The sequence below is a fragment of the Acipenser ruthenus genome, chromosome 6 (genome assembly GCF_902713425.1).
Source record: "Acipenser ruthenus chromosome 6, fAciRut3.2 maternal haplotype, whole genome shotgun sequence".
Lineage (NCBI taxonomy): Eukaryota > Metazoa > Chordata > Actinopteri > Acipenseriformes > Acipenseridae > Acipenser > Acipenser ruthenus.
This window is the reverse complement of record NC_081194.1, coordinates 70,044,218-70,067,654: the sequence shown is the minus strand read 5'-3', so window position 1 is coordinate 70,067,654 and position 23,437 is coordinate 70,044,218. Positions and strand designations below refer to the sequence as shown.

General features: G+C 37.9%; 1 protein-coding gene across 16 annotated transcripts in view; it reads left to right on the top strand.

The window, feature by feature from the left end:
- LOC117411175 (otoferlin) overlaps nucleotides 1–23,437 on the top strand; it is a 138,163-nt gene that overhangs the window by 25,594 nt on the left and 89,132 nt on the right. For all 16 annotated transcript variants that reach the window (XM_059025755.1, XM_059025753.1, XM_059025752.1 and 13 more), the window contains exon 3: nucleotides 22,790–22,878. In XM_059025755.1, coding sequence (XP_058881738.1) covers nucleotides 22,790–22,878 — 89 coding nt within the window. The remainder of the gene's footprint in view (nucleotides 1–22,789; nucleotides 22,879–23,437) is intronic.

Here is a 23,437-nt window from a genome sequence, read left to right as displayed (position 1 = left end):
ATATGGTTATGGTTATGGAATATTAGCATTACTGTGGCGTTTTACAAGGTAATAATGGAACTCCTCAGTCAATAAAGCCCATTATTACCCAAAACATGCCACAGTAATGCCATTGTCACTAGTATACTACCGCTTTTTCAAGTTATTTAAATATTTACCTTTTGTATGTCTGAAATAATCTTTGTAATCCACTGCTGACTGCAGTGGTAGGCAGTGGTTTTAGAACAAGCTTCATTAATTATTGCCATCTCTCAGCTGTGTTTTACTGGCTGTTCTGTTACTGAGTAAAACGCCCAACCTCAAGGAGAGCAGCGTCCATTTGTTGTATAATAGATTTAGAGCTGAGTGTAAGGGATAGGGTTATAACTAAGGCTGTAAGAAAATCACAAGCCATGAATTTGTTGCGGAAACAGCAACTTTTAACACAAACCACAACTTTTTATAGTTCCCGCAACTTTTAATGTGACTACAATGTTTTTATATTTATATGAAATTTCGTTGCAAAATAATGCTGAAAAATAAACTGAAACAGAAAACGAAACGTCAGTCTCACGTTGTCTTTTGCTAGTGGGGATTGATATGCCTTGTCATCCTCTCTAGCCAATCAGTGATCTTCTTCTAACCATAGCAACGGGAAAGAAGATGCAAGTACTTACTTACTTACTGTTAAATTTTGTGACTGAAGGTTTATTGCCGTTTTGCAAATACTGTGGTGGCTGTTCAATTTTGTGAGTGAGCTTTTACTGTTATGCAAGTACTGTATGTTTTGCGTCATTATTGTTAGCTGCAACTCTTCACTTGTAATTAAACACAGCAAAAAATGTTTTATTTCAAATTGTGATAAAGAGGGAGTCTTAAGAACTTAAGTTCTGGTTATCTATTTGTATGTTTTTTTTCTTGTTGTTTTTGAACAAATGAACAAAAATCCATCTTCAAAGCAAGTATATATGCGTGCAAACGGTTTATATTTTATTTGTGACTGTGCTGAAACCGCAACTTTAATACACATTGGCCGCAACTTCTTGATAAAAAAATCACATTGTAATATTTTGTAACAATCTCAATTGCAGCGATACCTAATTAGAATTTCCTACTTGTATCCAAGCCAAATGTAGGAATTGCTGACAGTGATGAATATGTCGATGTTTGGCTTTTTTTTTAGATTGTCATACTATTAACTACTTTATAACAGTACATTGAGCCGGTATACAAAACTATACCAGAATTTAACTTAGTATATGTTATTATGGGATTTTTATGATTTCCATACGACAGGGGCGGACTGGGACCAAAAATCATCCCAGGAAGTTCGGGTCCACCGGCCCACATTTATGTCAAAATCAACATACCAAAATTATAATGAAGTCAGCGCACGCAGCGCGCCGTCATGATGAAGTATCGGTAAAAAAAAATAGAGTTTTAAATTGTTAGGGTAAAACTTCTTTCTACATTGTAGGCTATAGCTACTACCAGGTTTTCAAACATATTAGGGGCGATTTAGGTATGGCAAAGTATAGGCTATGGCAGTTGCCATACCATGGCTTCATGATATAGAAGTCAAAAATAATAGGCTATCCTATTGAAAATATCATAGATTTTTTCGTCTACAAAATATGTTTCTATTCATTATTCTTTGTCTCTGCACGTCTCTGTCTGCCACCGCTTTGTGGTCAGTGAATGCAACACGTAGAAAGAAACCATTCTCTGCACACCAAAACCAACCTCAGTAGGCCTAATAATAAACTGTAAAGTATAAACACATATCTTATTTATCAATTCTAGAAACCATCACCGTCTCTCAATAGGCCTAATTAAAAAAAAAAAAAAAATTCTGAACACATCGGCTCATATTTAGCAATTCTAGAAACCATTAGCAGCACTCAGCGCCAATAACAAACCAAAATTACAATAGGGTTTCAGAACCCCTAATTATATCTCAAAATACAGTCAACTACTTCACCCAAATACAAGTAAACGAGACTGTCCTACCTTACGTCTCCAGCAGACGTCGCAGCAGTGCACACTTCTCTGCAATCCTGTCAATAACTCCATCACTGTCTAGGGCCATCAGTATCTCTTTCTCTGTAGACATTAGCATGAACCCTTCCAAGTGGTTACTGACAAAGTCAGGAGGAATTTGTAGCCCAAACCAATTACATGATAGGCATCAGTCAATAAATTGTATCGGGATAGAATCAAATAGCAACACATGGCACAGTTTTTGCATGAAATGCAAGTTTTGTTCTCTAGCTCCAGCTCTTCTTCACATGGTCCACTGTTTCCATCCTCCTCAGGCACCTCACTTGTTGTGTTGACCCTGTATCTATCCAAAGCTGACATCTTCAGTCTGTCCACTGTGTTAGGGTTATAACAAAAATGTGTCCAGTTCTTTGGACTGAAGGCGTGTGAAGTAATCAAAGCTACCAGCTGACCCCCCTGCATTCACTTCACATGCCTGCATCTTGTCTCTCTCTCCTTCTCTTTCCTCAGCTGTTGTTCTCTATGCACTGGACTCTGCAACAGCATCCATTCTGTCCCCTTCTCGCTCCTCAAGCTCAGCTGCATCTGCTTTAATATGCACAAAAGAACAACAGCAATCCATTTAATTAATACCTTTAGCAAAATTTATTATAATTTGGAAGAATACTCATAAGAACATAGCTTGTTTAATTTATAAAACGGATAGTTCCGGTCCTCCTCTCTGATTGGTCAGCGATCCAGCCATGCTATATTCAACCATAGGCCGCTGTTAGGCCTTCTCACTGTTCCATAAATTATATCTTTGCACAACAACCAAAATCGACCAAAGTATCAAACCCAATCAAATTCATGTGAACGATTGCTTTAAAATTTGGGATTTTGTTAGTGTGATACAATACATGCAATGTGAAATCTACGCTGAGAGTGTCCAGTAGGGGGCAATACTATAGCCAAATGGCATGTCATGCTATAGTTTTACAAATAAAAATTGGCTAATACCACCATCAGCTCGGCTTGCCATGATTTTGTTTCAGTTTATATCAGGGGCAGCAGTGTGGAGTAGTGGTTAGGGCTCTGGACTCTTGACCGGAGGGTTGTGGGTTCAATCCCCAGTGGGGGACACTGCTGTTGTACCCTTGAGCAAGGTACTTTACCTAGATTGCTCCAGTAAAAACCCAACTGTATAAATGGGTAATTGTATGTAAAAATAATGTGATATCTGTATAATGTGAAATAATGTATAATGTGATATCTTGTAACAATTGTAAATCGCCCTGGATAAGGGCGTCTGCTAAGAAATAAATAATAATAATAATAATAATAATAATAAATGCAACCTGGGAAATGTTTGAGCTAATGTTTTTTTTAGTAACCCAGCTAGCTAGCTAGCTAGCATAGGATGGCTAGTCGATTTGCTAGCGGAGTTTAGCATAACTATACATAGCTGACTAGATCTCAAAAAGTGACTAACGTTACAAATATTGGTGTAGCCGTTTTATAAAAGCAATAAGGTAGGAGAGGCTGTGATATATCGTGTATATAGTCACAGCCAGGGCATTATTAGGTATGAGGCGCAGCCGAGTCTTTAATCTATTTTAATGCAACCATAAACTCTACTGCTTGTACCTGCTGTGCTCGACCCTGCCACAGCGTCATCTTCTTCAGTGGGCTCCCTAGGCTGAGTCGGCTGATTAATACTGGCATCCTGACATCCCTCGCTCTCCCTACTACCAGCCGGCCGATGGAACATGTCCGTTATTTTTGTGCACTTTGCGGCATCTGCCTCGAGAGACCGTTGCCGTTTGTCTCTAATCTTTTCTGCCCCACCTTTTCTTTTTCTCTCCATTTTTTACACTGACACTCATCCACTATCAATACAAGAGGTTCAAACGAAAGACGAAATCTGGTTGACCAATCCCGTTCTAAGAAAATCCGGGTAAGTCCAATCAGGGAGTGGCCACTCCTCGCCCCCCCTTAGATATTGTGATATTGGATCTACCCAAGAGATGACTGGTGTGGTGATGTGTGCACGCGACAGAACGAGACTGCCAAGTCAATAACAGTGTAATTCTCAACATGTAATGGGGGAAAAAATATTAATAATAATTATAAATCAAACGTAGACTAGCGGCCCACGCAGGTCCAAACAGACCGGCCCACCGGGGATTCTCCCGCACTTCCCGATGGCCAGTCCGCGCCTGCCATACGACTACTTTTACATTCCCAAGTCAAATTATGTAACTTCACTCTTTTACAGTGCTCACCTGTAATTGTAGTGCACACACTTCAGAATTGTTTTTTCTAAAACATTATCTGTTCTATTGGTCTGACTTGTAGTTTGTCAGTGTGGTTCAATAGCACTTTGAAATTATTCAGTGATGAAATGCTGTGGATTATTAAGCACTCATTCGGATTTACCAGTCCTCTTGAGTTTTGTTAATTATTGAGGAGCATGGCTGTTTATTTCCGTGGGGATAACAGGGACAGTGTCAAAGGGACAGACTGCTCCTGATAAATAATTTGAAATGGCGGCTTGCAGTGTGTGACGCATTCAGGCTGTGGCATTTAAAGAAGAACAAAATATAAGCTGCATTTTTGTTTTTGGGTGATACTTCAAACACAGGAAGCATCTACTGTTAAGCTGAAAAAAAAAGAATAAAAAAAAATTCACAAGAAATAACCAAGGAAAATCGTTCACACTTTTAGTTTACTAGCAATAAACCTTTAGAAAATCTATGAATTATAAACCAACTGTAATCAGCAGACGTCTGTATCCTTTATCACTGATGTATTTTTGTATTACGTTGCAATCGCATTGTGATTGAGTGGCATTCCGATTCATTATTAAACTACCTGGCTGTTAATGTATTTTTCTTTACATACTCATGTGCCAGCGCAAGTGGTTGAAACCGGAGTCCACAATGCACCTGACCAGATTGAACTTCCTGCCAAATGAATGCTCAGAGGCTGGTTTGTGGAGTGTAAATTACCTTGCTTCGTTATCATAAATTTTAAAATATTTTCCCTCTCTATGTGAAACGGGAGATGGTATAGGAAATAGGTAAGTGAAGTTCAATTACGAGTTGTTGTTTCAAATGACCAACCTCTGATATGATTGCCAAAATAATGTTTTGAGTTTATTTTTATTCTAAGGCTTGGTGCAGTAGTCAGAGAAAGAGGTTACAAGGAGGTTCCCAGTTCAATCCCAGGTCAGCCACTGACTCACTGTGTGTGACCCTGAGCAAGTCACTTAACCTCCTTGTGCTCTGTACTTCGGATGAGACGTAAAACAAAGGAGGTCCTATTGGAAGTGACTCTGCAGCATGTTTACTGTTCTTGAAAGGTAATTTTTTTTATTATTAATTTAATATACCAGAATTTTACCATTTAATGGTGCTGTTCTGTTTAATTTTTTTGTTTATTAAAATATTTGGAAACTTAGTTGTATTACTGAAAGGAGAATCCAGCCATTAATCAAATATGTAATCATCAAACCCGATATTATTATTATTTATTTCTTAGCAGACGCCCTTATCCAGGGCGACTTACAATTGTTACAAGATATCACATTATTTTTACATACAATTACCCATTTATACAGTTGGGTTTTTACTGGAGCAATTTAGGGTACAGCAGCAGTGTCCCATACCAGGGATTGAACCCACAACCCTCCGGTCAAGAGTCCAGAGCCCTAACCACTACTCCACACTGGATATATTGCCCCCTCGTTGTTTCTTTGTTTGGTCCCCCTCCTCCCCTGCCTCCACCTTGCAGCATGCCTTGTCTAGAGGGTAAGTGGCCTCAAGTGCCACTTGTCCTACCCATTGGCATTAGTTATTCATTTGTTTAATGCACTTTATTTATCATGTTTTTGTAGCCATAGCGAGGGCTAGTTATTGTTGTAAATGAGTATTTTCACATGCTTGAGTTGACATTTTGGGTGTATTTTGTAAAACCCAGAAAACAGAACCTTGTTTAAATCATACTTAATGGTTGTATTGGCTTGTATGATGTTGTATCGTTTTAGCTGCAGTAGCTCATGACTCACCACACTGAATTACTTTGTGACAGATGCTTACAACAATATAAAATCCATCTCAAAATAATAAAAATAACACTATGCCCCGAAGAACATAGCTTTACATAAAAAAGACATTGGAGCGTGGAACGAAGTAGGCTGATACTGCTTTTGCCAAACAATCTCATATAAAATGTAATTTGCTGTTTTTATGCTGTAGCTTAATTTAGATTTTTATTGTTTTTATTTTTTATAGAATCAGTCTGTCATCTTAAAAATTATTTGTTGCAAAGCAGTGCAATTAAAGGATTTGTATGCCTATTTTTTTAGAGCTTTGTATGATTCCAAGTCACATTTTTCTAAAACTGCAGCAGGAAAGAGCTTCTTGACTCACTTTCTCATTTCCGAACCTTGCTGTAAAAGGTTGTCCTTTTTATAGGAGCTGCTCACTATAAAGTGCACCCCAGACACAAAATGGGTTACTGAAATTCTAATCCAATCAAAACTAGAAAGTCTAGCTATACAAATGAATAATATATTTAACAACATGAACTTCTCTGCACTAACTTTATAAGTCACAGAATTATACAGTTTGGAAATCAGATTATTCTTTACTGATATAATGTGAGTGCGTTGGGGTAGAACAAAGGAGTGACTCACATGGCCAAAAGCTATTATAGCAGTTATACAATACAAGATCTGGTAAGAAACACAATAGGAGTGCTTTAAAAAGCATCTTCAAAACCTTTGATTTGAGTGAAGCCAATTTACCCCCCGCCACTCCACTTGAAATATACTGATACCTTTTACACAGGAAGCACATTTATAGTGTGGTGGCAGGATGAATAGGGTTCACCTTAAAGTAAAGGCTGCAAAAAGGACAACATGACAAGGAAATTGTGTGAATATTGTTCTAGGCCTGCTGGATTAAAGCAAAATTAAGGCTGCGCCATATTCAATATAAAAAAAACACAGCTATAGTAATTCAGGTGAGAGGTGAGAAAAGTTATTTTGAAGACGATGTATGTTCTTCTTTGCAATCATATGCCGCTTATTCTTACAGATTGCTCAAATCAACTCCTTAGTGCTTCAGAGAGAGCCCTATTTATTGATACTGCCAACTGACAAGAGCACAAATAAGTACATCTGACACCTGTGTGTGTGTCATCATAGGGTTAATGAATTAAAAAGGAGTTAACGGGTTAAACTGTTCAGCTTGACTGCAGTAAGAATCCCACAGGAATACATTTAGACAAACAATTCAGAGACTTTATAACTAGGTTCTGAATGAACACATCTTTCTACGACAGGAGTGACAGATTTGAAAGCAATAATGAAATGTAGTAAAAGGGTAATCTCTCAATCATTATTTCTGATATTAGTTCTGCAGCCAAGTCTCACAGCAGTGGTGTTGTTTGATGACAGATGCTGCTCTCAATCAGTTCTTTTCTGGCTGTTGCATCGAAATATCGATTGGCACTGATGTCTGCTGTTACAGCTCAGGCATTTCATATTTATCAAGTGTGCTTTGCCTTGATTGCTGCCTGGTAGCCAGAGGTCGTACTCAATGTATGATCTGCAGAGAAGTAAAATAATTTGAAGACTTTCCTGATCTGTCATACAGAACAAGTATTTAAGAAGCACCATAGGCAAGGGCTGAGAGACACAGCATTTAGGGTTCTAATAATAATGATAATCATGTTTTGATTTCCTTTCACTTTGTTTAATGCTCGATCTTATTCTTTCTGAGATCTTTCAGGAAGCTCTTGCAAAAGAGATGGTAGTGTACTGTGTATCTACATACACTTGCTTTCTTCTTAGAACTGGTTTGGTCTCTTTCAACGAGAGAAGCACTATTGTGTATTAGCAAATGTAGTCCAATCAACTCGCAAGCTATTTGTTTTATGCCACAGTATGGCATCTATGTCTAAGTGATTATTTGGCATTAGCACAGGAAGACGAGACAGTCAGTTATACGGTTAAGTAACTAGAAAGTAATCACTGTAATCTGTGAAGGGAAGAAACTTTAACCCAATTACACTGGTGTTAACAAAACTGAACTGAGGTAATATGAGTGTTAAAAGATGCTTTGTTTCAGAATATTTTTTTTTCATAATCAAGTTGCTTTAACTGAATATCTTAGGTCTGATGAACTGCAAGATTGCATTAACAAAAATGTGCCTTTTCAGGGAGTGCCTGGTATTCTACAGTTTGAAGAAAATGATACCCAAGTGTAAAGCAGAGTTGATTACCATTTGTAAGGAACATACAAGACCGAATTTGATATTTGTTTAACTCTAAATGTTTACTTATTTTACAGTTACAAAGCTTGTATTTTTTATTACTTGAATAGTTTGAATGAAAACGGGTTAGTCACATGTAGCACAGTGCTGTGTCTGATAGTTTACCTGGACAGTAGCTCGGAACATGTTTATTCAGTTTGTGCTCTACTTCATTGTATAGTTCTTGTCTTGTCCAGTGACACTGACATAAGGTTGACAGCTGTAATGTGATGCCAAGTCCTATTGATAGTTAACTAAGTTCAGACACATCCCATTGACTCAATATTATCAGTTGTGCCAATGATGACGTCCTGTACTGTAGAGTAACAGAAAGAACATTTCCAAGCCAGTTAAAGTCCCATTTCAAGCTGTCGAGTTGGTCTGGTCCTGGTAACACACAGAGCAGTTGTAACGGTTGACTTGCACAACAAAGAACCAAAAGGAGAAGCTGCTAGATCCTTATAAAATGTAGGGAGGCAGGAGAGTATGAGAGCTTAGAAATCATTTACGTTCCCCAGGGTCTCTGAATATTGTTCTAAAATGAATGGCATGCTGAAGTACTTGCATAGCAATGGTCTGCCTAAAGGTGTTCTTTAGTCATGACTGACAAATGTATACGAAACCTACTGTACATTGAATAAGGCAACTATTGTAACAGGTCTTTAACAGGGAAGTGACAATTTGGTTTCTCACTCAGCAAAGTAACATTTCAGCTCACCCCTAGGTAAGTCTCAACTAGTGTATACAGGTTAATAAACAGATTTATTTATATGGTGTGGTAGGGTGGATCCCTGCCTGAAAGAAATGTGTTGGGGTTTGGCATGGATAGGGTTAATTTGGGGGCGGGGCAGGGCAAGCGGTGGGATGGGGTGTCGTCTTAAGAAAAAGGTAGTGTGTAAACCTTTTTTGTGTGTGCTTGTAAAGGTTTTTGTTTTGTTTTTTTAATCGGTAAACGGATTAGCCGTCCGATTTAGTTAGAACCGTGAAGTAAAAAGTTGAGTTAGTACTCCATGTGGGAGTTACATTTCTTTTATTTCTGTTACTTTAATAAAACGGCTTGAAAGAGATTACAAACTTAAATTTCTGTGTCTGGGTCTGTAAAAGGGGCAAACAAATCATAAAAATAGTGAAATCCTTCACAATGGACTATAGTAAAGAGAATCATATGTGCCAGCCATGAGTAAAAATTACAGTATGTTCACGTTTGACCAAACTCCTGGTTTTACTGTCAGATTTGTAATACTGCTCTGGGAAATAAAAAATAAGAAAGACATTGTTAGTGCAGTTTTGTTCACTGGAGTGAACTGGAGAAAAAAAGGACTCTGAATCCCACTGGCGTAGTATTACACACTGTGTAATAAACCTGCATTAACTGATTTTTGGTTGTTTAATTGACCTATTACCATATGCAATCCTCACATCATGGGTGACAATACAATTGGTACAACCCTCAAACAATAACACATATGATTTTGCAATTGATGAAGGTGACAAGCAGGTACAATGTGCTTTAAGCCTGCTGGCAAGATGTAATTGTGATGCTGTTGTGATTTGATGCTAATGGCAGCAAGGCTGTGCTGATAACAATGGTCAAGACCATTACAGAGAACTTAAAAGGAGAAACCCAGTGGTGCTGACAAATGAGATATTCAATCAAGCCATTTGCTTAGCCTGGGGAGAGTTTTTATTCACAGAAATGTATTGTATTTAGCAGGTGTGCTATTTTTGCAAGATGGTAAACCTGGACGCAAATTACGTTTTATTTAATACATGATATTGTTTAATACATGATAACGCTCTACTAGATTGTATTATATTAAAACCGATGCTTTGTTTTTGTATTGTGATTTCACATTGTGTGACAAGTTTCCATTGTGTATCTCATTATCAATTTGACCTGGTAGGGTTTTGGGAAATGTATAGGTGGAATGAGGTTGGCTTGCTGTCTTTTTAAACATTTTGAAGATCCTTACCAACATCTTAAACCAATCGTGAGCTGAACACCCCATGCCATTCAGCCCTGAAACTGTATTGTGCTCAGTCCACAAATTGAAACAAAATCACTGCACTACTTAGCATCCTATCTCTTAAACATTTAATACCAAATAAAAACTACTTTTATCTGGTGATGGAATATAACAGTAACTACAGTATTACATGTGTCTCTGTAAGTCGCCTTGGATAAAGGCGTCTGCTAAACCAACAAAATAATAATAATAATAATGTGTGCGTGTGTGGAGGTATAACTGCAGTGTAACTTGTTTTTATCATTATTCTTTTATGTACACAAGTTTAAATGGTTAACAGATCATTTAAGGAATTTTTGGACAAAAGCCCTTCGGCTGTGTGGAAAGAAAAGTAAATACAGAGGGATGTTTATTTTTTTTTAACATGTTTTGTTTAAATATTTGAAGGCAGGTCAGTGATTTAAAAGCTTAATGTGTTGCTTTGTACATGTACATACTGTAACAAAATGAAATTATCTTTCCTGTTGAGAAGAATGACACAAATGTCATTTTTTTTCAATTAGTATTCCACTTGACCAGTTTTTATTGTTCAAAGTGATAAAGGATGCAATCATTAATTTACGAGCTATACATTTTTGAGTGTCTGCTGTGTGGTCAGCCAAGATATCATTTAGAAATGCTTAGATTTCTACAGTCCCTGTACAATAAGTGGTTTTCTGAATAATGCATGATTTGCACTCTTTCTTGTGTTATGCCTGCAAGTGAACAGGAACATTTTCTATTCAAATTTTAACCTCTCTTCTATTGTCATGCTTTTTTTTTTACTGTATATCATGTATTATGCATTTCTCTGTATTTAAAGTATTATGGATTTTCTTGTTGTTATTGCATCTTGTAAAGCGCTTTGTGATGGTGGTCACATGATTTCAGAATAAATTCAGCAGTTCCTGTAGGATCCCTCTGCTGGGTAGTGCATTTCAAAGCAAAGACTCAACCATGAGCACCAAAGCGCTTTCAAAAGAACTCCGAGACAAAGTTGTTGAAAGGCACAGATCAAGGGATGGGTATGAAAATATCAAAGGCCTTGAATATCCCTTGGAGCACGGTCAAGGCGATTATTAAGAAGTGGAAGTTGTATGGCACCACCAAGACCCTGCCTCGATCAGGCCATCCCTCCAAACTGGATGACTGAGCAAGAAGGAGACTGATCAGAGAGGCTACAAAGAGGCCAATGGTAACTTTGCAAGAGCTACAGGCTTTTATGGCCAAGACTGGTCAAAGTGTACATGTGACAACATTATCCCAAGCACTCCACAAATCTGGCCTGTATGGTAGGGTGGCAAGAAAGAAGCCATTACTCAAGAAAGCCCACCTTGAATCCCGTTTGAAGTATGCAAAAAAACACTAAGGAGATTCTGTAGCCATGTGGCAAAAAGTTTTGTGGTCTCACGAAACTAAAATGGAACTTTTTGGCCTAAATGCAAAGTGTTATGTTTGGCTCAAACCCCAAATCACCCAAAGAACACCATCCCTACTGTGAACCATGGTGGTAACAGCATCATGTCATGGGGATGTTTCTCATCGGCAGGGACTGGGGCACTTGTCAGGACAGAAGGGAAAATGAATGGAGCAAAGTACAGAGAAGTCCTTGAGGAAAACCTGTTGCCCTCCGCAAGAAAGCTGAAACTCAGACAGAAGTTCACCTTTCAGCATGACAACCACCCAAAGCACACAGCCAAGCTACACTGGAGTGGCTAAGGAACAAAAAGGTAAATGTCCTTGAGTGGCCCAGTCAGAGCTCTGACCTAAATCCAATCGAAAATTTGTGGCATGACTTGAAGATTGCTGTCCATCAACGCTCCCCAAGGAACTTCACAGAGCTGAACAGTTTTGTAAAGAATTATTATTATTATTATTATTATTATTATTATTATTATTATTATTATTATTATTAGTAGTAGTAGTAGTAGTAGTAGTAGTAGTAGTAGTAGTCGTAGTAGTCGTAGTAGTTTATTTCTTATCAGAATGGTCAAATATTGCCAAATCTAGGTGTGCAAAGTTGGTAGAGACCTATCCCAACAGACTCACAGCTGTAATTGCTGCCAAAGGTGCTTCCACCAAGTATTAACTCAGGGGGGGGTGGAGACTTATCTAATTATGATCTTTCAGTTTTGTATTTTTAATAAATAATTTTTTTCTCAATACATTTTTTTTTTCCCTTAACAATGTGGAGTATGGTGTGTAGATAAGTGGGAAAAAAAATCTCATTTAAATGCATGAAACTCTGAGGCACTGACACAACAAAATATGAAAAAGTTCAAGGGGGTGTAGACTTTCTATAGGCACTGTATATAATTGTATGTGTAGCTCTAATGAGGACATGCCTTACTGTATATACACTGTACCTTAGTTGTACTGTGGTTGCTTCCTGTTGTACCACATGTCCTGAGTTAATGGCAGTACTTAAGAAACATCCTGTTTGGCTGCTGTTATTTTTGTGGTAAATGTTTTACCCAGAGAAAAAAGGGAATCCACTGTAGGAAGTCGTATCACTTGGGGTGAAATGGTCAAATCAAAATGCAGTAAATTGCAGTCCTATAGACAGAATTTGAAAAACCACTGCCATTCCTTCAAAATCCATTTGTCTACCACTGGACTGTATCCCATGCTAAAAATGAACCAAGCTGCACAGAAGTGTACCGGTCTGATGCACTGAAATACCACATTGTGGTCTGCTAGCTTTCTGCTTGGGTCTGCTTTGGTCTATTTAAACCTGAAATAGCACCATTAACAAATATAGGCTAATCCATCATTCTGTATTTTTATATAGTGCCTTTCACGATAGAGCTCCCCAAAAAGGATACAAACATTAATAAATATTACAAAAAGTAACAATAAGCAATACAAGTGAACAGAATAAAAACAAAACAATAAAACAGTAAAACAAGCAAGAAATGGTAAGAAAACATTTTAAGATATATAAGATAGATTATAAAAATGTGTTTTTAATCTAGTTTTAAAGACAGCAACAGTGGAAGCTTTCCTTACAGGGCTCGGCAGGTCATTCTGTAATTTAGGGGCTATAGCTGAATGCTCTAGCACCTGTATCTTCTGAATTTTGGGAATAGTAAGTAACCTGGCATCCTGTGATCGGAGTAAGCATCTAGGAACATATGGGGTTAAAATCAACACAATATGCTACAGTATTTGTAAAATCAACACATAAACTACAGTATTTGTATTGTGGCTCAAGCATGTATATGTCTGCAAGTGATTATTTGCCATTATATGTATACATGCATTATTACACAGTTAACACTGTTTGTATTTAGTAGAGAACTAGCAAACCCAGGCACCCTGACAAATGTAAATGTTGTTTAATCTTTAATAGATTTTTAATAAAGGTAACATTTTTGGACACTATAACTCGCTCATTAGATTGAGATGCAGGATCTTGTTTGCCTCGGGGGACAGCAGGCAACAGTTTGTAATATAAATCAGTGTCTTTATAATAAAATGATTGCAAGTTAGTACACAAACAAACTATATTAAAATACAAAGATACATTTCTGAATTTTTAAGGAACACAAAAGATCTATTATGAGTTAAGTATCAAAGTTAATTAATTCAAGTGGGGGTTCTGGGGTCTTAAACATTACGTAGATTTAAATATGATTTTTATTTTCTTTTGACTTGCTACTATGTTAGCCAGTTTGTCTTAAGATTTCCATTGCATGAGAGTAGGTGTTAAAACGTCATACCGATAGTGGACTTGGCTCTTGCCAAGATAAGCACTTTAGCTTCTTTTACTGTAAACTAATGTGATTCATCTGCGTTTCCTTCCATCTGATGATGTAGATATCCTTCTGCCTGGTGTTGATGGCTGAAGTGTATCTTATTTTGCATCAGCACACAATGGCTGCAATGCTGGCTTCAGGGATCAACCACAGTGTGGCCTAGTCCACCACACGTTAAGAGGACTCAACATTGAGTCTGGCGTCCCAGTATTACCCCCCCTCAGCCCCCCACTCAGTTAAGCCCAGCTTACTTACCTTCCTTTACATTGATGTTGCTTTCTTTCTACTGTGCTTGAGGTCCCCAACCCGAATTTTTTAGTCTCAACCAGTCAGTTGCTGCTTCTATCTGCTGCTTCAGATAAGTTCTTCACTATGCGTCGCAACTCTTGACCACTGAATCCAATGTCTCTGAGAAACTGGGTTGTGGAGTGTGCCACAAATCCTCGACAACCCACCTCCACTGGGTAAACCTGGACTCTCCATCCTCGCTGTTCTACTTCAGCAACTAGTTGAGCGTACCAAAGTTTTTTTTCCTTTGATACGCCTCATCCACAGCATCCTCCCATGGCACTGTTAACTCTACCAGGTGAACAAGGCGTGTTGATCCAGACCACAAGACAATATCAAGTCGAAGGTTAGTGGTGGCAATCTCATGTGGGAAAATAAGCCGTTGTCCAACATCTGCCAGCATTTTCTAGTCTCTAGCAGCTTTTGCACCTCATTTACCAGCTTCCTCCGTTGAGTTGGGGCTGCTTTGTGCCATGTAGGAGGAACTGAACTAAGACCAAGGCCAATAGTAAAGAAATGCAGCTGAAATAATCATTCGAAAATTGGAGTTTAGTTTCTAAATGACTAATACTGGGTATAGAATTGCTATTCCATTTACTAATTCAAGGCAGGCTGGGAAGATAAGCTGTAGCTATATAGTAGGTGAGTGTTACTACATATTTTTAAATGGTCAAATGTGTTTCTAAACTGTGGGATTAAAGTTGTCCAGGCTCTTGCTGCATGTAATCACTAACACCGAAAACACAAATGTCTGGGGAGAATTTTAAATCCCCCCTTAGCTATTAAACTGTGTTGTGCTGCTTCACTGTGGTTTAAGACCCTGGGCAATTAAAAGAAACAGATTGCTGTTACTCTGCTTTTATTAAACCATTAGCTGGCAGTTTACTGTGGACAGTAGCCGTGTTTTCAGATAGGGAAGCTTACAAACATGAGCATCTGAGGATGCTTAGATCACAGGATGTGGGAGGAAGGGCCTTTTATTTAAAGAGAATAAATTATGGAATGCTCTTCTATCTTAGTTTTCCTATTTTGCAATCAAAACTGTGTTTTTTTTGTTTTTTTTTAATTCCAGTTTTATAATTTTTTTTGTTTTAGACTCTTAATTGTTTTATTTCTACAAACATGATTTACAATTAAAACCAAGTTTTGTATCTATTTTTATATTTCTGTTTTATCTAATTCTGTATTACTGTTTTAATGTAATAGTTTATTCATTTTATTTGTGTGTGTGTGAAGCACTTTGGGATCCTTGTGATGAAAGGTGCTATACACTGTAAAACAAAAACTGTTGTTTTTACGGTAAAAAAAAACTAGCAGTTGGGTTGCCATTAATGTACTGTATAAAAAACAGTATCATAATACTTGATATTACAGTAATCCTTCCTGAAAAATGTAATCTTTTGCCGGTCAATTGTCATATAAATAAAAAGTTATACAGTATTACATTACAGTAATATATATATATATAAATTAAAAAACATACATTTTACAGTAGAATACCATAAAAATAAGATTTAAAAAGTTTAGCAAAATAACTCTTAATAATACGAGTTGAAATGCTCTTTAGTGAGCTGCTACAGCAGCATTTCCATTCATGTTCTTATAGCAGCACTACTAGCACTGAACTTGGCAAAGAACGGATACACAAATAGAGGGGAAAGAGGGGTCGCCCACTCCAAGACCTGACCTACCAAGTGGTGAGCACACAAAACATGAAGAAAACACATACATGGTGAAGGAACACAAAGGACACGCACATTTACATATGATTGTGCAACCACGTAGCACATTTAACACATAATAACACAAATAAAACTGTTAAAACACTACTATTTGCAATCTGCCCTGCAATGGATTCTGGGATTCCAGTTTTAACATAATTGGATGTAATAGCTACAGTATTTAATCGTAAACTACACATGATTTTTTTAAAATAAATTTGGTCCGTTAAAACGGAAAATATCAGTTTTTTATGTAAAAAACTTTTTTTTAAGGAAATGTTCTGTAAAAATAAACATGTTTTCTTGATTTTAGTATGAAGGTAAATTGTCATTTTATAAGAGAAGGCATTTTACCTTCACTATTTACCATATTTTCACCGTTGAATTTACAGACATTGTTTACAGTGTAGAAATGTGAAGTGTAGTTGTTGTTAACATAAGGTAATAACATTTGATTGTATGCCTCATTTGACACAGATGTTACAGCTGTATCAGCATCTTACACAGCAAACATTAAGTCAGGATTATGATGACATCTTACTGCTGTAAATTCTGCTGGTGCTGCACTTGTCCCAGCACCAGACTCCAAATCAAACGTGTCATCCACTCTTTGCATTGGCTGCCAGTAGAGTCCATGACTGTTGACTGCTACTGCAAATAATGCAGAGAATACAGTGGTGCACACTACCACCCCCAGCACCCACACAGAGTTCAGAGAATACAGTGATGCACACTACCACCCCCAGCACCCACACAGAGTTCAGAGAATACAGTGGTGCACACTACCACCCCCAGCACCCACACAGAGTTCAGAGAATACAGTGGTGCACACTACCACCCCCAGCACCCACACAGAGTTCAGAGAATACAGTGGTGCACACTACCTTCCCCAGCACCCACACAGAGTTCAGAGAATACAGTGGTGCACACTACCACCCCCAGCACCCACACAGAGTTCAGAGAATACAGTGGTGCACACTACCACCCCCAGCACCCACACAGAGTTCAGAGAATACAGTGGTGCACACTACCTTCCCCAGCACCCACACAGAGTTCAGAGAATACAGTGGTGCACACTACCTTCCCCAGCACCCACACAGAGTTCAGAGAATACAGTGGTGCACACTACCACCCCCAGCACCCACACAGAGTTCAGAGAATACAGTGGTGCACACTACCACCCCCAGCACCCACACAGAGTTCAGAGAATACAGTGGTGCACACTACCTTCCCCAGCACCCACACAGAGTTCAGAGAATACAGTGGTACACACTACCACCCCCAGCACCCACACAGAGTTCAGAGAATACTGAACTCTGTGTGGGTGTCACGTGCAGAAAATGCTAATTTGGCATTACTTTTAAGGAAATGTTGAAATGATCTTTATAAAATAGTGTAAAAGCAAATCAGGGGGCCGAGCATCAGCAAAAAACAAATATCATTTGAACAATGTTCTTTCTTCTCTAAAAATATTTCTTCTTTATTTATTCAAAATAAGTTGTAAATGGGCTTGAAGCGCCTAAAATCTCAGGGACTTGAAGATATTGCTGCTCTTAGGGTACTTTCACAGCTAGTTCATTTGAAGTGCGGTTCGGTTTGCTTGGAGTTATATGAAACCACGTGATCGCACCAGGATGTGCATCAAACCAAGATCAAAATTGTCTCGGTTCGCTTGGAAGGGGACTTGGTGCCTTTCTCACTTTGCTCCATTTCAGCTTTTTGCAATGTGAAACCAAACGTATTCTAGTTCACTGTATTTTGGCAGACTATAACTGGGTTAACAGATTGTTTCCTAGGGAACATATTGTCGCTAAATGTGTTCCTGGTTTTTCTATCTGTTTTCATTTCGTGCTTTTCAGGTGTTTGACCTTCTTAGTGAAGCAATTTATTCAGTACTGGATAAAGCACTAACTCCTCTATTTGAAAAACAGAATGCAGGCAACATCCCTGTATATATTATTCAAGTACTTGAAGCAAATGAGGATGAAGCTACAATACCTACTGTATGAACTATATTAGTCACATTATTATATACTGAAACAGATTTAATTTTTTATTTATATAATGTCTAGTGTGGGTGTCTATCAGAGAACGCAATATTCCTTCCCCTCTGCAGAAAAGGTGTAAGGGGGCAATTTGATTGTTCAAAACATGCAAAGCTCAGCATTTTCACTTAGGTTATATCATTGTCATCTTATAATGCAACTTCCTAGGCCACTGAATCTAATAAACATACATATAAGGGGGTTGCATGCACAGATGGCTTAGAGGAGGCTGGTGGTGCTTTCATTTCTATTATAAAGAGTCTTAGCAGTGCCATAGAAAAGCAATAAAAAAGTATTCATACAGAACATGACACAAACGTGGCTAATACATAATTTCACTTGTACCTTACTGTTCAGGGCAGTATTTAGAAAACTCTTTAGATTAATTAACTGTTACATTTTGGTAGAAATGATGTAGTTGCTGTCTCCGAGGATCAGGTTGCTTGCATATGTCAGTCAAATAGTGCATGTACTGTACGGTATTAAGGAAATTCCAAAGTTGACATTCACTGCATAAGCAGCTCTCTCACACTTGGGAAAAACAGTGGCAACACAAACAAGATTCCCCAAGCTTTCATCTTTGGAGTTTAAGAACAATAGATTGGACATCTATTTTTAGAACAAAATCTGTTTTAAAAGATGTTATTGTCTGGAAGTGCCGATCGTTACAGGAATGAAAGTCTCCCTACGCGGGAACTATAGTCTTGGCTTTAGTTCAACAACCTTTTGTAGTCTGGCTCTATTGACCACCACCATTCAGTCAGACTTCATTTTTAATGTATTTGGAAGCTATATAGCTGGCTGTTATAGCCTGAGAAATAGGACTGAGACATTGACCTGCCTGGAGTAATACCTTGGTGTTAGGGACTGCTGAAGTTGAAAGTGCTTGTATTTTTGTATGTTTGTGTCCACAGAGTTAATGACCAACTACAAAGTGCAAGCTTATGATGCAACAGCAAACAAAATGCACACAAAGTAGAACACTGTTGAAAGCATCATATTCTTTTTCATATAAAAATAAATTGTGTCTGTCAAAGGGGTGGGTGGTCCGCTAATAAAAGAGAGAGGCGGTACATGCAGTTACAAACGCCACACAGGCGAGCAGATTTATTTCTCAGCAATATATGCACAGCTGCAGGAGTTGGCTGTCCTGCCAGATGCCACTACTGAGCTACCAGCAGTGCTATTACTCTCTGTAGTGCTGTTTCTTCAGAGAGACTTGGGGAATACCAGCAGTGGTAAGTCCCCAAGCAACATATCTGACCGTGGAGCTGTTTCCCCTTTTCTCCGTCCAAGACTGTTGTTTATATTGAACCTGCGGATTCAGACTAGGAACACCAGTGTTTTTAAAGCAAGGCGTTCCACCAGCCTGTTATAGAGCTGTAACCAGGCAACCCTGGATAATATTCTCCAAATAATCACGAGGCTGGCCGGTTTGTCTTACAAGGAACGTCCTACTCTTCCTGCGGGTATATCTGTGTCTAAAAAGCCAGTGACAGGACACGGTCTTAATCGTTGTTTATATCAAACATGTTCTTCATTGTTGTCATCCTATAACAGATATAATTCTTGCTGCAGCTGGCAGCTAAAATATATCCACAGACTACAAAAAGAGGGTGGGTGGTCTACATATATGGATCCAGAGTGATAGTGGTTCTATTGAACCTAAACACAACTACTACTAAAAGACCTAAGGAACCGTATATCTTTATATAGAACACCTAGGAATTATTTTTACTGAAAGTGTATAATGAGTCCCAAAATATAAAGTACTGCAGCTTGGAATTTAGAAACAACATTGTTCTGAACTAAAAACAAACATATTGCAGTTTGGTTTGTGTATTTATCATAGTATATTTATAAAAAGTAATATCTATGCATGCATAATGTAGTACAGTTCATAACAGGATCATTCAAATGAACTACAGCTGGCAAAATTATTTGGCATGTGAACTATGCTTAACAAAATTGGGGGAATCAGATCATCAGGTAATAAAGCCCTAGAGGAAGGGCCCTGTTCATAATGCTTTATTAACCCCTATGGTGAATGGGATATACCTAAACCAGTTGGGTTTCAATTTAAGAAACCATTCACTCTTTTGCTTGGCAATATTTTAAATGTACATGCTAAAAAATCTAGGCTAGTTTGTTTTTTAAAGGCCTTTGCTGTTTTCACAAACAAGAACACTTTTGGTTAATAACTATAGGCAGACTATAAGCAGATCCAGGTAATATCATATCATATCACTCTTTCCTTAGGAACGTGTTAGAATGGCTCTGCTGGGTCTAATGCAATACTATTCACTGTAACATAGTGTACCCTGAAGCAAGAAATAAGAACATCCACATACAGTTCAACAGCTATTTTACATGAGCGTTGATTTTCCGTGAAGATGATGGATGAATCTGGAGGAAAGCTTGCTGTTTGCGCATGACCACATGTTGAAAAAAGGACAATACAAAGGGAGCAAAGTCAATACTGCATGTGTTAAACAATACATATAAAACATTGCAGTATCTAATTACAGTGCTTCTTAATGGAAACGTTTCAGTTTACTGCAAATAGAGAAACAAAATGCTGTAAAACCAATTACGGTGACTATAAATTAAGAACAAACAAACAAAAGGGAAGGCAGTGGTCCATTGAAATACTTTGATACTACCCTAGACTTCAGTTAAATTAGCAATAAAACATGTCTCACTTGGTAATTAAATTGAGACCACAGGACTACATGCAATTCCACCACCGCTACAGTTATTCTTATGGTTATTAATCTACTGGCCCTTGGCTTCCCATTTGAAACACCTTGTATTATTATTGGCAGTTGAGTGGTGACAGGCTTAATATGACACACGTTAGAATTATTTCACACTAGAGAGCAGTGAGGTTATGTAACAAGTTACCAAGCCATGTTGTTGCTACTGTGCTTGGACCCCTGTTGTTCCTTATCTACAATAATGACTTTGATCAGGGGATAATTAACAAACTTGTCAGATTTGCAGACGACACAGCTTGGAGGGAGTGGCCGACACGCTTACAACCACCCAGGAAATCCACAAAGATTTAGACAGCATACAGAACTGGGCAGAGACCTGGCAAATTAAATTAATTGTCAACAAACGTAAAAGATTACACAACGGTCACAAAAATGTAAGATCCAAATACCAAATGGGTATAGAACTGGAACTAGATCCAAATACCAAATGGGAGGTATAGAACTGGAACTAGATCCAAATACCAACTGGGTATAGAACTGGAACTAGATCCAAATACTAACTGGGTATAGAACTGGAACTAGATCCAAATACCAACTGGGAGATACAGAACTGGAACTAGATCCAAATACCAACTGGGAGATATAGAACTGGAACTAGATCCAAATACCAATTGGGTATAGAACTGGAACTAGATCCAAATACCAACTGGGTATAGAACTGGAACTAGATCCAAATACCAAATGGGAGGTATAGAACTGGAACTAGATCCAAATACCAAATGGCAGGTCTAGAACTAGAAAAGGCTCACCAAGAGAAGGACCTTGTAATAGTTTAAGTGCTGTCAGCAACCAGACTGCTTCAGGGAAGCAACCAAAAAGGCAAACAAAATGCTAGGTTATCAGTCAAATGTGTAGAGTACAAATCCAAGGAGCTTATGTGGAGGTTGTATAAAGCACTGGTGAGAACGCACTTAGAGTACAATGTCCTATTTTGGTCACCACAGTAACAAAAGGACATTGTGGCCCAGGAGAGAGTGCAATAAAGAGCAACCAGACTAATCCCAGGGCTAAAAGGAAGGAGCTATGAAGATAGGCTCAAAGAACTGAATCTATTTAGCCTAGAACAAACAAGGATTTGGGGGGACATGACAGAACCCTTTAAAGGTTACCAAAATGAGATGACATTATTTTTCATAAAATCTCTAACTTTTAACATTTTTAGTTGCATACGGGGTATTTGGTTACGCTTAAGTCGAAACCGTTAGTACATATTATGCTATTTCAGTAAAAACAAAAGCTGATGTAGAAACTCTTGCTCAGTATTCATAACTATTGAGCCTCCTCAGCCCTAGCTACCCAGTGATGTCAAATTAACCCAGCAATGTTGTTCAACCTTTTTTCATTATGTTTTTAATAAGCTGGAAAAAATACATATAATGAAAACTGTTGCATACTGTACTACAGTTCTTAAACAATGTTTATTTTATGCATTGGTGATTTTTTTTTTAAACTGCAGCATTAATTGTTTTCTTGCTGCCATTGTCTGATGAGCCTCTGTATGTCACTGTATTACATAATGTCAGTTGGCACAGTGGCACCTCTGGGCTCTGGCTGGGTTTACTTCCTCAATTTGGTTAGGTGCTTCGGCGGTTACTTAAAACGTATTTGTCCTGATTATCAAATGCGCACTACTACAAATTACAAAGGAACGATCAAATTAATAAATAAAATCAGTACTGAACTAAAATGAACAGCAAAAAAAAAAATCAGAAAATAAACCATAGGAAGATTCAGTAGACTTACTATACATGGCTTCTTAAATTAAGACTGTTGAAATGCTTCAATGAAGGCTATTTTAATGTAATTTGTGAAAACTGTTTTAAGATAACTGGGGTAGGTGTCCCTGTCTGGTTTACCAAGCAGCTGGAGAAGTTCTAAACGTTGTATTCAATATTGATTTTCTTTTTGTTACAGACTTTCCGATGGCCCGTTGCCAGTAACATTGATGGGAATGAGATGCTTGAAATCCAGGTGTTCAACTACAGCAAAGTTTTTACAAATAGGTAGGTTTGATCTTTTGGGAAGACATTGTGCAGCATTGCCTTTGTGTCCCTTTAAAGCATTTGTGCCTCCGTCGCTGTCTTGGCAAACCATTACTGCAAATATAACTCTGATGGAAGAATGCACCCTAGTTATACATTAAACATTTTCAATTGAAATCTGCAGCAATTCACTATCATGTTCATGTTTAAACATTACACATTATGCTACATATACCATATGTGCAACTTGCTTCAGAAATCAGATCTTCATTATCAAAAGTTATTTTATATGTACATATAAAACAATATACTCTATAGTACTGCACCATGATGTAACACACATTTTGGCTAAACTAGATTCATTATACCAGAACTGCAGCATGAAATCTGCCACCAGGTTTAATTAGTTTCATGACTGCCCACTCTAGGAGATGCTTCTCATTGGAGGGAACAGACAGCATCACGCAAGGCCAGCAATGCAAATGTTTGGCTATGATCACTGATGTATGAGCTTGCTTAGGTTCAGTATCCCAATTGTCATTTTTTTATTTAATTTTTTATTAAAGGACTTTATTTCATT